The sequence below is a fragment of the Cucumis sativus genome, chromosome 4 (genome assembly GCF_000004075.3).
Source record: "Cucumis sativus cultivar 9930 chromosome 4, Cucumber_9930_V3, whole genome shotgun sequence".
In the NCBI taxonomy this organism is placed as follows: Eukaryota; Viridiplantae; Streptophyta; class Magnoliopsida; order Cucurbitales; family Cucurbitaceae; genus Cucumis; species Cucumis sativus.
The window spans coordinates 1,944,143-1,961,929 of NC_026658.2; the positions used below are offsets into that span (position 1 = coordinate 1,944,143).

At 29.7% G+C, this 17,787-nt stretch overlaps 2 protein-coding genes across 4 annotated transcripts; both read left to right on the forward strand.

The window, feature by feature from the left end:
• The first annotated feature begins 8,989 nt into the window (after positions 1-8,989).
• LOC101213317 lies at positions 8,990-11,429 on the forward strand. 2 transcript variants are annotated; one of them, XR_004216199.1, is made up of 4 exons: positions 8,990-9,540; positions 10,358-10,627; positions 10,805-10,887; positions 10,981-11,429. XR_004216199.1 is itself a non-coding variant. In XM_004152060.3 (2 exons), the coding sequence occupies exons 1-2, from the start codon at positions 9,069-9,071 to the stop codon at positions 10,435-10,437; spliced, it is 552 nt and encodes a 183-aa protein (XP_004152108.1). In that variant the 5' UTR covers positions 8,990-9,068; the 3' UTR covers positions 10,438-10,774. The 2 variants fall into 2 exon arrangements, 1 of the variants encoding a protein (XP_004152108.1); XM_004152060.3 differs by lacking the exons at positions 10,805-10,887; positions 10,981-11,429 and having other exon boundaries at positions 10,358-10,774.
• A 2,149-nt stretch (positions 11,430-13,578) lies between these two features.
• LOC101218737 (pentatricopeptide repeat-containing protein At4g20090) lies at positions 13,579-17,240 on the forward strand. 2 transcript variants are annotated; one of them, XM_031884817.1, is made up of 5 exons: positions 13,579-13,867; positions 14,003-15,441; positions 16,029-16,121; positions 16,225-16,458; positions 16,874-17,240. In XM_031884817.1, the coding sequence occupies exons 1-2, from the start codon at positions 13,673-13,675 to the stop codon at positions 15,410-15,412; spliced, it is 1,605 nt and encodes a 534-aa protein (XP_031740677.1). In that variant the 5' UTR covers positions 13,579-13,672; the 3' UTR covers positions 15,413-15,441; positions 16,029-16,121; positions 16,225-16,458; positions 16,874-17,240. The 2 variants fall into 2 exon arrangements, with proteins under 2 accessions (XP_031740677.1, XP_004152299.1); XM_004152251.3 differs by having other exon boundaries at positions 13,580-15,441.
• Positions 17,241-17,787: the final 547 nt, after the last annotated feature.

Consider the following 17,787-nt stretch of genomic DNA (forward strand, 5'->3'; position numbering starts at 1 on the left):
AACACAACCGTTCAAATAGTCCAATTAAGATGTTAGTCAAAGAATAAATGGTTTCGCTACTCAACCTCATTATTACAAATTAAAACAAACGTTAGAAACATCATAAACCAACAACTTTAAACAATGAAACCGTGTCTAAAAACTTTACCACAAACCCAAAAGAGAGATTAAACTCTTGACGTCAAGAGATTGACTCTCACAAAAATGAAATCAAATAGAAGAACATCAACCATTCCTAATAGAGAATTAAATCAATGATTCAAACTATTCCAAACACGAACATAAAAGACAACAGTAGTAGGCCTAGAAACTTCGAGTACCGATCTATAAAATAATTGGTATGAGTAAATGAATAGTAGTTGATATATAATTAATAATGTAACTTTTTCCTTTTCATACAAGTTCTAGTTATGGCCTATTCCAAATTGAATTCTATGGCCATTAAAATTTTGTCAATTTCTCAAATTTTAAGGTCATTATTTCACATGGCCTTGGAAATCATCAGATGATATAATATTTATTAGCGTTAACATATATTTCCAATGGAATTTTTATAATATTTATTAGTGTTAACAATATTTTCATAATCCTAAAAATCACTCCCATTTTGATAGACTAAATTTGTAATCTTAAAATAATTACATGTGTTGGAGATACTAAATTTGTAATTCAATGTTTGTAATATTAGGTTCAATTAATTACACTATATTAAACTACGAATCCTAATCATTTATGTTAGATATTATTAAATTAAAACTAAGTAGTTGAATTATGTACGTATGTGAATTACTTTAGGTTAATCTAAACAATCCGAGGGTTGAACTTTTTACATTTTTTTAATATTCGAAAAGTTTATAAAAGCTATCAAATTGACAGTTTAATTCAAGATTTTTCTATTCAAAAATTGACTAAAGTTTCCAGTCAAATTGCTTCCAAATTAAGTTTGGTTTAAATTATAATATAAAGTGCATGGTGTCATTATTTTTTTATACATTTAATTCAAAATAAATAATTAACTTTACCATAAAGTTCGCCGATTTTGTATGAAACTATATTTATATATATGTGAGTGTGTATATATTAACCAGATTTGGACACAAAGATATTCATTTAATTTATTGTTGAATAATATAGTATGTATATAATACGAATTGTAGTTTTCAAGAAATAATGAATTATATATCATTCAATTTTTTTTATTCTCAATATCAAAGAATAAAATATAACAACCAATAGAAATAATACCACTCAAAAGTACCAACATCTTAGTTTAATCTTATTATGAGTTGAAGTCCTGATTTTGGAGTATTTTGTTAGCTATAAAGTTTATTATATATACTCAACCATAGATACAATATATAAGCATATGTCTAGTTCAAACAAAGCATATTGACCTCTAACATATTTCAAGTGTCTCATGAAATGGACACATTGATGGCCCAAAATTATATGGTTTGAAATTCGTCTCTCTTTTAAACATGTATGAAAAATACTTTGAATGTTAGATATTAATTATTTGTCCAAACAATAACTCTCATTCTCAACTTGCTATCATCTCCAAAAATATCTTTCCAATGTTTTTGGTAGAAAAAGTGATCTCTCTATGGGATTCCATGAATTAGTTCAAATTCAAATTATTCATTCATTATATATCATGGTAGAAGGGATTAGAGTAATCATTTTGTTTTAGAAAAAAAAAGAATGTGGTAATCATTGAAAATTCAAATAAAATTAAAAACTCACAAAAAAAAATATTAAAAGAACAAAATCAATAAAAAGCAAGATGTGGGGTTTTGTTTAATTTTTACAATTTCCCTAATTCGTAATGTAATTTAGATAAAATATTAATACTTTAAAGAGTAATATAACACATTGTAATAAAATTATACTTTTCAAAAATAATAATATAAGTAGTGAGAACCTATTATTAACATTTAATTAATTATATAGAGATAAATGTTATATATTCGTAATGAATCAAAAAATATCTCTTTTTTATTATATAGTAATCATAATGGATCATAGTCGATGAACTTCACATTTTACCAATCAAACCTAATAAAAAGAAAGTTAATTTATTATTTATAACCAAAGTCAATCGATTAATAACTTTTCATTCATGACTTTTGTGAGAGAAAAAAAAAAAGAGTTGAATCTCTACTTTTTATTTTAGATATATTTGCTACCTACTCATTAGAACTTCCAATCCTACTCATTAGAACTTCCAATGTCTAAGATCCACATCAAATCTTTCATATATATAATATATAGATATTTGTAGTTCAACCAACCATTCTTTGATAAAAAAAATAAATTAAAAACTAAGTCTACATTCTATATATATATATATTCTTACACTAATTTACTTGTTTAAATTTTCTTTTAAGAAAAGGTTTTTTAGGAATTTTTTTTTAAAATTTTCAAAATTGGTTTAGATTTTAAAATAATAGACAAAAAGGAAGAAATCGGTGGAAGTAATATTCATAAACTTTTTTAAAAAATAGTTTTTAAAGTGATTTTGAAGAGAGAGGATATGATCCTATATTTGGGGAATATCCTATGGGAAGAAGATATTTTATTTTATTTATGTTAGAAAGACAGAAAACGAAAAATAATTGTGAAATTTTGTAATATTAATATTGATTTGATTGTATAAAAGAAAAAGAAAAAATAATTAGAGATTAAAAAAAGAATGGGATGTGAGAAACGTGAAGTGGGCACACCAAATAAGCAGGTAAGGTAGTGGCAGATTTTATGGGCAAGTGGGACTTTTATTTCTACATATATAATTAATCAGTTAATATTTAGATAATGATTGATTTGGTTCAATCACAAACAAATATATAAACAAATGAAGATTCTTAGAATATTTTCTTTATTTCTTTCGATATATATATATATATACACACACATATATATAGGATATATATCATTGGAGTATCATACACACATAGATTGGCTAAGAGCCACAACATAATCATATGGTGCATGTTTATCAACCATATGCTAAACTACTCTTTCAACATATTATACCTTCATTCCTAAAATGCCCCTCTTCTTTTTTCTCTTTTCCCTTTTATTAAAATCAAATTAATTTTTCTTCATTCCTACATTTACTCTTTTTAATTTTAATTTCGTGATCTTTATATTTTATAAAAAAAATTGATTTAGTAAATGATTTTAAGGATTGAAAGAGTTAAATGAGAGTATTTTTAAATTTTTTGGATTTATATTTTAAATTGTTATACTTTTTTATAAAAAAAACTTCATTTTAGTTTTGTCGTAGTCTAGTTCAAATTAAAAAACGTGGATGAACTTCAAGCCTATAAGATTTTCTAGTTAAAAACGTTTTAGTTTAATTTAGTATACTAACTTTAGTTAAATTTATTTAATTTGTATGTTTTACGAGTGTGAGCTTTTTCTAACAATTTTTACATCCCAAACAAAATACATTTTAAACTTATAATAAGAAAACAACATACATATTTTTGTTATTGAAATCACACATAATAATTCAATATTATCATAAAGTGAGGTTTTTTCGATATTCTGATGCATTTTACAATTTTTCGACGATTGTATTTGTGGAAATTTTGTTTGTTTGTAGTATTTTTTATGAGTTCACTATATAATAATTTGGTTTAGAGTTAATTTGATGTGACCTGATTAAAAATGTGTCACAACTTGATCCACATTTGGCGATGAATTTATCATCAAAATTTTGTGGATGATATCAAAAGATTTATGATTAGCGTAAGATGATATTAATTAAATAGATTGACAAAGAGATAAAAAGATAACACTCTATAATCGGACACAAAACAATTTATAGTGCCCAGGATTGAAATTGCTTTTGACATTATTATTTAAATTATTAAAAGATATTTCTTATAATTAAGTGTGAATTTTTCTTTATTAAGTAAAATATGTTTTAGCTAGAGTGATTTTAAACAAAATAATCATTTAGATTATCTCTATCAAACTTGAGTTTAGTTTAGTTTTGTTTACCCTATTATTTTGATAACAAAATAAAAACACAGGAAGACATGTTTGATAGTCGTCACATGTTTTCAAAACTAAATTTATAATCTTTGGGGGAGGAAAAGACGAACTACAAGACTAGAAAAAGAAAACATCACTCTCTGCATATAACCCTCGATATGCTTAAGTCAATGTTTAGCAAGAGGTGAAAGCAAGGTAAAGGAAAAGTACTTTCGTTGGCAATGTCTAGCTATGAACCCTTATTTACTGTGGAGTAGACTTAGGGTAATTGCCAAACCTTAAACAAATTAGAAGAGGGTAAGACAAGCCATCTATGGAGGCTAGCTAGGATATCACAACCCATGGAAAGTGGGCCTTCAAAGGTCTAGTAGAGCACCCTCGAGCTTCTCTTCCAATGTCGAGATGCGTGAGTTAGTTGGACCATTCGGCTCAACCTTTTTTATTTCGGGTGGTCCTTTCCTCACTTGGTTCATTATCACGTTTCTTACATTCCTCTATTTTATATGTAGCAATCCTTTTCCTAGCCAGAGTTCTACCTTCTTATGAACTCGTAACTATACCGGTCCAAAATGATCCTCAACACAATGGTTAAGTTATTAGGATTAGGTAGTTTGATTTATTTAAATCCAAATCCAATATTTTATGTTGTGCATATCTTGTGTTCTGTATTTAATTATCAACTTCATAAAACATTGAGTATATGCACTATTGTTTGACATGTCTCTCTACCAATCACACAAGAGAAAAGTAATGAGAGAACATGTATAATGTTTTCTTCTTTCTTTTGTCTTCTTTTGTGGTGTGGGGGAGAGGGAGGAAACCTTTCTGAAAAAACTAATTTGTCTCTAAGTGTTAAAGTAAAAAAGAAATGGAAAAGGAAAAAAGAACCCCTTTTTCTCTCAATTCCATTTACAAACCACAAGATTTATCATGATTCTCTTGTGCAATCCTTTTTTCTTTCTTTCTTTTAATCTTTTAAACTTGAAAAAAGTAATTCCTTTTTGGATTGGATACCTTTGCTGAAAAGCAACTCAATCACAATTGTGTCCACATGTGTCCCTCTCTCTCTCACGTTTCTTGTTTTATTACATTTTGTTTAGTTTTAGTTTGTGGGTTTTGCCACACCCCATGTCATGACCTAAATTCTTCCCTTTATCCCCATTTCCCTCTCTTCTCTATCTCTTTCCCTCCATCTTTCTTCTTTCTTTTACTTCGTGGGTTTTGAGACATTAATACATACAAGATTACTCCATTTTCTCTTTTTCTATAACTTACACGTATGTGAAAAAGTTACGATCCATCGAGAGAAAAAACTATCATATAAAAAAGTAGTGTTAAAATCACACTAAATAAATCTTGTTTGATTTCAATCACAAGAGCTCTCTCATCAAAGTTTATGTACTCTCATATTAGAAAATGCATAAAGAGAGGGTTAACATAGGATCGCTTTTTAATGTACTGGTGCAACGAAAGTTTTAATATAATAATTTGTCGAAAAAAACGAATCACTCTCACTCACACTCCTCCCATGTTTTCTTGTTTATATATATATATTCATGGTTTGGAAGAATTGTTTATAATTAGAATGACCCAATTATTTCTTCTATTTTTGTTTCCATATAAATATAAGTTCATCATGTTTGTTTATAATATTATATAGTACTTTGTAGATCAACTATTTCTCTTTTATTTTTGTAGGTGTGTGTAAGAGTCATATCATTTAGGTTTGGAGATTTTGATGGTCACATGGGTCAGGTAGAATAATATATGCCTTATAGCTTAGGAGAGGTTAGTCAAAATGACTCTAACCAAATTAAACTTTTTCTCTAGGCTTCATTTTTCCTAACCTATTCCACTTGTAAAGGCATAAAGTGTATCAATATGCCTTTTTTTCTCATCATTATCATAACGTCTATGTTTTATATTTTATTTGGAAACATTTTAACCAAACTATTAGTGGTAAGCTGCTCTATGCAATGGGGCTCATATGTGTAGTAATAATGACGTTCATAAAAAGTAATCTTTTTGAAAAGGGAAAAAAATGGTACCCACACACATAGATTGTAGAGAAATTTTGAATCATTTGTTAAAAAAAATTCGTACTAATAGACTCTTATCAACCTCTATCAATGATTAACTTGAATCGATTTCTATTACTAAATGGGTATTAATGTTAGAGAAAAACGTAAGTGAATCAAAATGAGAGATCAATAAAAACTTAAAAGAACTCGTAGTTACTATTTACCAATAAAATATATACATTTCTGTTGAATGTTTTCATTTGGATCAATTCTCAAATTTCTTATTTAAATTTGTAGGATTTTTATCTATGAAGCGTAAGGAAGTTTTTATTTATTTATTTTGTTAAAAACAACGTGTAAGTAATTTGGAATAAATTAAACTTTCTGATAACATAAAATTTAAAGCTAAACAATGGTTTGAAAATGGAAGGAATTGGATAACATCAATATCTTTTTCAAGCTTGATTTGGAAAGATTGTCTAATTTTTTTTTCATTATTTAAAAAACTATTACATTGCAATCTCAATTCCATATGTTCAACTCAATGTTTAAAATAACGTTAATTTGTCAACATCAAAAAATAAATTCCAATGAACTAAGCATATAAATCTGAAATTCAATTTTGTATGATAATAATTATCATCAATGCATGCCCTTTTCCCCAAGTAAACCAAGTTTACTCTTTCCTAATCAAATTTATTAGAGTGTTTTATATACAAATCAAATCCAAAACAACTACGAGACTGTGGTTCGAATCGGTTCCACTTCGATTTTACTAGAATAATATTGTTTAAAACAAATTCAACTTACAAGATTTAAAAGGGTCTAAATTTTAGAGTTGTGTTAGGAAGGCAAATAAAATTGATCTTAATCGAGTAGGTAAGTGTGAACAATTCTCTCCAATGGTAGGATAAGGATTGGTATAGCCATGGACTAAATTTAGTTGTGTTAGTGATATTCTAAAATTTCAAACAAAAAGCGTTTAAATTGCAACAAACAAGTATAGGTCTATCAAATTAGCTAAAGATCTACCGTATTCAATAGGTTTTTGAGAGTAGATACATCTTTATTCAAAAGAAAATGAATTGGAAATAGTTACACATATAACAATTAAATTCAAAATATTAGTATATATAATAATATTTTTAAAAAAAATTGTACATATAACAAAATCTATCACTGGTAGACCATAAGAGTCTATCAACGATAGATAGACTTTGATATATATACATTTTTTAAAAATAATATTGTTATATATTTAATTATTATTTCTAAAATTGCTATTATTATAATTACAAAAAAAATTTGAGAAAAGCAAGAGATGATACTGACCAAAAACTATATTTTGGTCTTGAAAAAAACAAAATCTCATAAATAGTCAAGAGGAGACGACGAATAACGAAGAGGCTCAAAGTGTTACTTTGTTTGAAAAAAGATTTATTGTTCAAAGTTTGCAAACAGAATTTCACTTTGACTGAGTATAAACAATTAAGATCTCAATTAGTATAAAATTTCATAAATTTTATACTTCAAAGTATATCGCTAATCTATTATCGTAATGGTACGTGGAGGTTTGTTATTCTTAATATCGAGAGAGAAAATATCGACAAAGCATAATCGTTAAATAACAAAAGAGGAGAAAGAGAAAAGAAAAAGAAAATTATAATATTGAAAAAATGGATATACATAAAAGGATTGAAATCTATTTGGCCCTTTTTTGTTTTGCTTTGCAAGAAGAATACATGAATCCAACATGTGATTACATTGATTCCCACGTGTCAGATCAGCACGTGCCAAACATGAATGGTCTAGATTTATCTAATATTCCCAAATTTAGCAAAAGTTATTTAGCTTTTTATGGATAAATATTTTTAAAAGAAATTCCAATTTGTTCCCTTATGATCATCACTTTATTCTAAGAAAATATAAAGTAGTGTTTTTTTTCCCAAATATTTTGAAATGTATGATAATCTTAATAATGGTGCTCAACTTTGTGATCTTAAATTATATCTTACTTAAAAACCTTGCTAATGAAATTAATTAGATATTTATATATATCATGAGTCTAGTCTAAGAATAATTAAGTGGTTGTTTAAATTTGCAATAACAATAAATTAATTAATAATGATTTGATATGAGTACATTTATTTCTTTTAGATTACTCAAAATATAATTTTGTTGGAATTAAAAACATTAGATAGAGTCCTAGAATGATGCTCGTGAAAAATTCAACTTGTAAAAACTTTCGTTTAAGTGATATCGATGAAACTAATATTTGATTAAAGACTTTGTCAAGTTCATAAGCTTAAGAATATAATCATGAACTATAAATCTAACATTAATAATATTTTTATTTGTGTAAGTAATAATTTTTAATTATATATATAATTTTAAAAATTAATACCCGTCAATTACGACTAAACTATGTTTGTTTTTTTTTATTTTTAGTGAAATTTTAAATTTTTATAATATAATAAATATAGTTAAAAAGAAATTAAAGAACAAATTTGGAAAGAAACAAAATAAATCTCATAAAAGTAATACCAAGAAAAGAAAAAGGGAAATTGTATTTTGTATTTTGTATATATAACATTATAAGATGTGGATGTGGATGTGGATGTGATTATGCAAATACGTAAGAAAGAAAGGATGAAGGATGAAGGATGAACACCGAAACACCACCTGTTGGAGTGAGAGGGCCCCAGAGCCCACGTTGTCGTCCTCTTATTGATGGAATCTCCTGACCCCACATGGGAACCCCGTGTCCCCACCCCTCCATTCTTTGTCATCATCCAAGCTTCTAGGTACAGCTGTCCATTTCCACGTCATATTCTTATGAAATGGCATCATAATGTCTCATGTCCAAACATAACATACAGACATGCATGCATACATGCATACATCGAAATTAAATAAAAGAAAAAACAAAATTTAAAATAATTTTACTCTGCTTTATAAACCCAACCTCCTCTCTCCAACTCTGTTGCGGACACGTTTTAAAGACAGAGAGAAAAGAGAGAAGCGAGAATTCAAAAGCCAAGGAAAATGGGAAGTGATTTCTTTACCGAATCTCAAACGTGGGTTTCTTCTGTTAACGGAATTCGAGAAGACCCAGATGATGAAACTTCCATTGACGGAGGTGAGGGAATTGGGACGGATTCGGATTTCGATGAGTCGGCTCAAATGGGGGTGAAGAAGAGGATGATGAAGAAGAGGAGTCAGGTTTTGCTTGAAGGGTTTGTTGAGGATGAGGATGATTTGATGAGGACTAAGAGCTTGACGGATGAGGATCTTGATGAGCTTAAAGGCTGTGTAGATCTAGGCTTTGGTTTTAGCTATGATGAGATTCCGGAGCTCTGTAACACTCTCCCGGCTTTGGAGCTCTGTTATTCCATGAGCCAGAAGTACATGGACGATCACCAGAAGTCGCCGGAGAGTTCGCCGGCTTCGGCGGTTCCGGCCGACTCTTGCTCTTCTGTTTCCAGTCCGATTGCGAATTGGAAGATCTCCAGTCCTGGTGAGTGCCCGTTTTTCTCTGGGATCTTGATTTTGGAACTGGATTTGTTTGCACATCGTACATTTTTGTTTTATCTTGATTGTGTAGATCGTTTTTTTTGCCCTCTTTTCTTCTTAAGGAGTTTGAATTGAGAATGAGCTGATCTTGTTTCTTAGTTGACTGAACTTTTTGTCTCTCAACTTGTATGGATAATTGCTTGAAATCAACTGGGCGGTCTCTATATTTATCTTTAAGTTTGTGTTGATTATGGAAACTTAGGGACTAAAACAGATTTTCCTTTTAGAAAAGAAAGTTTCAAGGTTAAAACAGAGTAGTAATTTTGAAATTTCAGAGATCTAAGACTTAAACTTTCATTTTTCCCCTACTTCTCTTGAGAAAATGAGTCTGTTTTTTTTTTCCTCAATGAGAATGTGGTTTTTTCTACTTCTAGCTGGTTGGATGTTTGTTCTGTACTGGTGGGGTGAAGTCAAAAGTCCTGAATTTGTCTTCACTCTATCTTGTGCTTATCACTATGAATTCTTGCGGTCCCAATTTTACAAGCTGGTTATCTACCCTGTTTTACGTGTAATCTTATCTTGAATATATATAGAAAATAAATTGTTTTCCTTAAAAAAAAGCATTGAAAATAAATATTGATTCAACATGATTTATGACAGGGGATTTTACAATCTAGTCTTTTTTCTGTCATTTTTTGAACTACCTTGATAATTTTAGGACTCCACGGGTGTTAAGAAAATATTGACAAAAAAAGATTTAAGTGTACTTGGGGTAAGATAAGACATTCTTCTGAACTTTTGAAGCTGTTTTGCTGATACAGGTGATCATCCAGAAGATGTTAAAGCGAGGCTCAAATTTTGGGCTCAGGCAGTGGCATGTACTGTTAGACTATGCAACTAAGAAGACCATGGAATGGAAGTTTTGATTTGGGATGAGAAAATGAATGCATCTTTTTGCACTAGTAACCTAGCCTTATGGTTTGACGACGTTGCAAAGGTTCCAAGAAAAGATAGATTGAATGATTGAATGAACAAACGGGTCGTTTGATGAGTCTGACTTATGAAGAAGAAGAAGAAGAAGAATGTGTCAGGTTTGAGATTAACCATACACCAAAATGAGTCTGACTGAGATAGATTTTGTAAAATATGTAGTTCTTTTTTGTAAATTTGAGAATAAATTGATCATAATAATGTTATGAGTTCATCAATTCTATATCTCCATTTTGTTTTGGTTTAAATTTAAACATTAGTTGGTGGTTTTTATGCAGTGGTTTTGACTTTGAGAGCTTAGCTTCCATAACCACACCCAACACCCAAGTCTCTTTCACTGACCTTTTTGCATATGGCTGAGGTAACTAACTGTGCTAACCCCCAAAGTGGTTCTTCTCTTCTCTGTTTTCACCCCATTCTGTAGGTAACTGACCCTGACTTTACTAACTATCAGGTTTTTCCAAAGGAAAGCACAGGGCAGAAAGTTCATTCTTTGTTGTTTCAATGTCTAAGTAGAGAAATTTTTGGTTTCTTATTTTGGGTTGTTGGTGGGTAATGTCCTCTAGTTTCTGCCATTCAACAACTTGAAATTAGAGGCCGGGGAACTTAACAGTCTTGATTTCGTCTCTACTTCTGATTTTCTAATCTACCTGAGGGCCTTGATGCCAAAGGAAAAGGAAATCTTTGGTTTATGTTGTATTTGTAGAAAGGTTGTTGCCTTATGATGTCCTTGTAGTTTAGTTCTTGAGTTCAGGCCATGGTTTTGCCAAAGAGAAGAGAAGATTGGGAGAATTTAACTTTACTTTTTTGTTTGTCTCAAAAGCGTTTGACAACCAACATGTAATTGAGATGGATGATTAAATTAATAAAACGATTGAAAGATCTATCACATCCTTATTGGTATTTCTTACTTTTGTTATTCATGTTAACTCCTCTAATTACTCTTTCCAACCATAATTAACAACTTAACTCAATTCTTAGAAAATAAAATATTTATTTGTCTATGAATCAATTTAATAAATTCTCACAAAGTTTCAAACTTTAGAAGGCAATTTTACTTACTTTTTTTTTTTAAGATTTAGTTATGAATTCAAATGTCAAAAATAGATTTGATATTAATTTTTTAAATATTAAGCATTTTTTCTCAATTAAATATAAGTAGAGCTTAGTTTCATAATTGTTTGGTTTTTAATATTTTACCCTAAAACTACTATACATATATATATATCAAAACTATGGTATTTAAGTTTTGTAATACAAGTAAAACACTATAATCAAAAGTTTGATATTCTATTTTGAAAGGGAAACTTTAAGAATTTAAAATAATGGGTATTTGAAATGTAAAAGTGATAATTTAAAAAAGGGAAACAAATTCAATTACAAATTTATAAAGAATGGTCAACATTGAATTGACACATTGATTATTATATTAAAAACAAGATTCTAACTTCAGATTATTATGAAAAAGTAATGATATTACAAAAGAAAAAAATATTTGTCCAATCTCCTAACCTCCCAATTATTGGGCCAAATGCACAAAGCTTTTGCCTTTTTTATATGAGAATTGTCAACTTAGTAATTGGGTGGTAATTTCAGATAATGTTAAAGAATGGTTTTAGTATTTCATTTTGATACTTCAAAACATATCTGACCTTTTCCAAACTTCTTCTAAGCCTTTGCTTTTTTCAATTTGAAAGCTATGTGATGTGATTGTGATTTTCCTTTTTGGTTGGATGAGTTAATCCATTTTAGTGTATAATATATTAATGGATTGATGTTAAGATCGAAAATTCGACCGTTTACACGTTTTAGTGGAAGAACTACAAATTGGACTTTAGAAGTAATGAATGTTAGTTAAGGTAAAGTTAGGTTGTTCATATAATAAGTTATCACAATGAAGACGTGATAAGTTTGTGATTTATTTTTCTTTTTCGTTTGCCTCATAGAAATCAATTATAAAAATATAAACATTTGTCAATTTACAAATGGTTGAAATGGAATATGGATAAAATATGAATAATAATCGATGAAAATGTTCGTTGTCCGATTTTTACATGTTAGTATTGCTCGTTCGTCAAGATAAATTGTTAAAAATATCAAATTTAACAAATTAATTATAAAATATAGTAAAAATTTTAAATTCTACGTTAGCTTTCTATCTATTTCTATAATGTATGATTCTATCGTTTATAATATCTAAAATCTTGCTATATTTTAATTTATTTTATTATATTTGAGAATTTCGTTTTGGTCGATTTTTATCTTATTTAAAAATAAATAAAAAGAAGAAATAATAAATAATATTTTAATGTTAGAGTGTAATAGTGAAACTTTTCAATTATTTGGTGAAATCAACAAGAAAGATCATAACTATTTTTTAAAAATTTAACCGAAAAATAAAATAGATTATCATACAACATTTAGAGACTCAAATATAATATTTAATTTTTCAAAATAGTTCGGTAGGAAGTTTAGAAATTAAAATATTATTAAATCATTCTTTTTAATATTTAGCTCTTTTATATCAAGTCATTGAGTTAGTTCCACCATTTTAAATAGTTTATATATATATATATATATATATAATTAAATATTTTAAAAATGATAAAAATATTAAAACTATTTACAAAATATAACAAAATTATCTAATTAGATCGATAATCACCAAATATACTTCAATGAATGTTTACCTAACTGTTCATAGATTATGAAATTTTTCTTTATTTTATAAAAATTTTAATATATTCTATTATATTTAAAAATAATTCTTAGATTAATAGATTAAATTAACTTTGGCTTACTTGTTATTAAAATTTACATATCATAACTATTTTGAATCAAATAATACATAATACATAGGACCAAAAGTGAACATCCAATAAAAATATTTACAAAATTCTTTTATCTTAGTTTATATGATATTTTTATACATTTGTAAATACTTTTTTTTGGATTTTATGTTATTTTAATATAGAAATTGAGGAATAACTTTTATGATTTTATAGTTTTTTTAATGTTTTTATTTTTGAAAAAAATTTATAGAAATATGGAAATTTAGAAAGCTTTGGCCTTTGGGCGAAGAAGAGCACAGCGAGAACTTTCAAGGTCGAAACTATCGGCTCTGCTTCGGCACTACAAAATCGTCGATGTTGGTAACGATTAGGAGCTCTTCGGCGTTGCTCAAACTCCTTTCTCTTCATTTCCATGGCTCCTCCTCACACTTTTTCAGCACTTCAAAGACCACTAACCACATTGCCATAGCTCCAAGAGCTCTTGCAAGAAGACCCACTTCGCGAACTGCCCCAACTCCTCGGTCTCCGAACACCCTCGGCTCTTCCGATGTCGTCAACTCAGTATGTTCTTTACTTTCAAACAAAAATCCCCAAACACCTAATCTCGATCTTGATCATTTATTGAAAAGGTTCAAAGACAACTTAAGTTCGGATTTCGTGCTTCAAATTCTGATGAATTATAAGCTGTTAGGTCGGGCTAAAACGCTAGAATTCTTCTCTTGGTCCGGATTGCAAATGGGGTTTCGGTTTGATGCGTCCGTGGTTGAGTATATGGCTGATTTCTTAGGTAGGAGGAAATTGTTTGATGATATGAAGTGTCTTTTAGTGACTGTGTTGTCTCATAAGGGTCGGATTTCTTGTCGAACATTTTCAATTTGTATTAGATTTTTGGGTAGGCAGGGGAGGGTTAGAGAAGCACTTTGCTTGTTTGAAGAAATGGAACCAAAATTTGGGTGTAAACCTGATAATCTGGTCTTTAACAACATGCTTTATGCACTTTGTAAGAAGGAACCAACTGGGGAATTGATTGATACTGCTCTAAAGATTTTCAGAAGAATTGAATTGCCTGATAAATATTCATACAGTAATGTTATAATTGGATTGTGTAAATTTGGTAGGTATAGTACAGCTATTGAAGCGTTTGGTGAAATGTATAGGGCAGGTTTGGTACCTACTCGAACTGCTGTGAACATTCTCATTGGGAATTTGTGTTCTTTGAGTGCTAAAGAAGGGGCTGTAGAAAAAGTTAGGGTCAATAGTACTTATAGACCTTTTACCGTTCTAGTTCCAAATGTGAATCCGAAGAGCGGTGCCATTGAACCTGCAGTTGGGATTTTTTGGGCAGCTAATAAGCTGAGTTTAGTTCCCAGTTCTTTTGTAACAGTTCAGCTCATCTCAGAGCTTTGTCGGTTAGGTCAAATGCAAGAAGCAATTAGAGTATTGAAGGTTGTTGAGGGTGACAAGCTTAGATGTGCTGAAGAGTGTTATTCTGTTGTGATGAAAGCATTATGTGAACATCGTCACGTAGACGAAGCTAGTGATCTGTTTGGGAGGATGCTTTCTCAGGGCATGAAGCCAAAATTGGCTATTTACAATTATGTTATTTGCATGTTATGCAAATTAGGAAATTTGGATAGTGCTGAAAGGGTGTTTGGGATTATGAACAAGAAAAGATGTGCACCTGATCATGTTACTTATTCGGCGTTAATCCATGCCTACGGTGAAAATAGGGATTGGTCAGCTGCCTACGGTTTATTGAAAGAAATGTTGAGTTTAGGCATGTCTCCTCATTTTCATGTGTATAGTATAGTGGATAAACTAATGAGAGAACATGGGCAAATTGATCTGTGCTTGAAGCTGGAAATGAAATGGGAAGCCCAAATTTTGCAGAAGCTTTGTAAACAAGGACAACTGGAGGCTGCGTATGAAAAGATGAAGTCAATGCTTGAAAAGGGTTTGTCTCCTCCTATATATGTTAGAGATGCGTTTGAGAGTGCATTTCAAAAGAAGGGTAAGTTTAAGATTGCACGAGAGTTGCTGCAGAAGATGGACGGAGTCCACCAACATGAGTCAAGAACGAGAAATTCATCATGAGAAATTTCTCTCCCACTCTCAAAGAACTTGTGAGTAGTAGATTTCTCATGCTTGATATATTTGATTTGCTGCAATAGCAATACCAACATTAATGCACGCTCCATTGTGTTTGGAAGCTTCTTGATTGACCGAAAACTCCTACATGCTGCATGCACGTTTTTGTATATTTACAGACTCTAATTCTTTCTCAACGCAGATTGATCCTGGATTCGGATTGAGCAATTCAAAATGTGTTTATGAAAATAAAAGGCCAAAAATATTTTGATGATATTCCCTAGCCTACTAAGAAAAAGTATCTGAGGTCACAGATTATGCTGTGTTTGCTAGAGTAACCCATAGGGTTTTTTCCTCTCCTTTCATCAGTCATAATGTGGAATCATTCTATTCGATCGGGATACTTTCTTTTATCTAATAAATAATATGATCAATGAAAATTCGAAACTTCAATATATTCTCATAAACTTTCTTTTTGAGACTGTGTTTTCGTTTTAATGTGACAAAATTGCATGAGGTTTTATCTGTCCTGATATCCTAAACTAAACGTACAAAAGCTCATTGTTGACGTTAACATATTTTGAGTCCTTTAAAGTCTTTGAAGCTTGAGCTTCTCTTGTAGGCCCTTCCAGTGAACGTGTTCCCAATCAACCAAGATCTGCATTCAAGTTTAGAGAGTTTACCACTTGAACTAGCTTTGATGAGGATCATATCGGTTAGCATCACTTGCTTACAAAACTTCAGTTTTAGCTTATAAGACCGTATCTTGTATTTTTTTTCAGCTGAATCCAAATAACGTTTGTTTCTTTTTTCTCCAGAATTCACCCCAGGACAACACAATGGCAATTGGCAACAAAGAGGGCAAGAAGGCAAAGAATTCAAGCTTGTCCTACATTTTCCTGAAAATGGGGTAGGACAAGTAGAAAAGGAAAAGGAAAGGGCAGTGGGTGAGTTTAGGTCTCTAGGAAAGGAAAAATTCATTCAAAAGCTGACCTTTCACGTGTCAAGCATCAGATCAACACTAATCACATCAAAGATTGGTCCTCAGCTAGGTATGTTATCAATTTTAGTGCATGTTTGAGAGTTGTTTCGAAATTACTAAAATTACTATGAAATCTTGAATACTTAATTCTACACTTTTAGATGTAATTTTTAGATCACCAAAATTCATTGGCTTTGAATGATCAAAAGCATATTTCATTACTAATTTTTAAAAATCACAAAATCAATTCTCTTACCATTTTAAATTCACTCACATACCTGCCCTTAATCTTTATTTAAAAACTCTCTTTGACTTGATTATCGTAACTATTCCCAAGCATCCTCGTAGCGAAAATGTTGCCATAGAAAAGAAAGATTGCAGAATCTGGAAGCTTGATAGTAGTGGATGCTTTACTATGAAATCTTTCTTCTCTTGTCTAACTCCACTTCTGCACCGGCACGGTGCTTTTACCCCTATCTGTGCAGTCAACTATCATAGAGGCGATTCAGGTCATCCTAGCTTTCCTTTGTAAATATCTTTTGGAGTCTTTATGATCCCGAAGAAGTGCCTTCTTCAGTTGGTCTGTATCTCTTGTTGGCCTCGTTATTAACAGTAAAATTCAAAGAAGAAATCCTTCTTATGCTCTCAATTGGTGTTGGCACTCATTTTGTTGGACTTGTATTATGAACCTTGAGATTAGAACATTTGATTCTCGCACCCATGCATTATACAATATCAAATTCAGATATAGTTAGACATCTTCATTGTGCATTAATTTTATACATTTTGCTCTCTTGTTGTTTACTAAGTTTACAAATACTTTTAGCTAATCAAGAGACTATTCCTATGATATTTATTTTACAAATACCCTTTTGTCAAATTTTCTATTAGAAGAAAATTATAAATTGTGTAAATAAAGGTACACGTGGACGTTGGTATTTCAATTCCGAAACATCTCTTTTACATTAGCTTTCCTCTACTGTGGCCATCATTTGTTTATAAGCTGAATAAAATAAAATTACTATCCATGGATTTATATATCAAGATTGTCCTCTTTTTATTCTATAGGGAAAAATGTCTTTTTACTACTTTTTGTTTAGTTCAGGGCTTAATATGTTACACATTTTATTTTTAAGTTTTGAATTTAATTTCAACTTAAGATGTTATAATTTTACTTCTCTTAGAATTTTGTTTCACTTTGGTCCTTAAATTTTTATATTTTACAGTTTTAACCTCAAATTTTTTTTACTAAAATACTTATTTTTTGTTATTCTATTTTAATAAATTTAAATAATCATAGGAATTATTATAATTAATTACATTTCTCTTTTCCTCACTTCTAAAATTAAATTTAAAATCTTACTTCATAATTACTTTAAATTAATTAATAATAACTATT

What these genes read in the sequence shown, in the direction of transcription:
- LOC101213317 (XM_004152060.3), top strand. Translation starts at nt 9,069, where the DNA reads ATGGGAAGTGATTTCTTTACCGAATCTCAAACGTGGGTTTCTTCTGTT. An exon ending in TTGGAAGATCTCCAGTCCTG is followed by an intron (nt 9,541 to 10,357) that starts GTGAGTGCCCGT and finishes TTGCTGATACAG; the next exon opens with GTGATCATCCAGAAGATGTT.
- LOC101218737 (XM_004152251.3), top strand. Translation starts at nt 13,673, where the DNA reads ATGTTGGTAACGATTAGGAGCTCTTCGGCGTTGCTCAAACTCCTTTCT.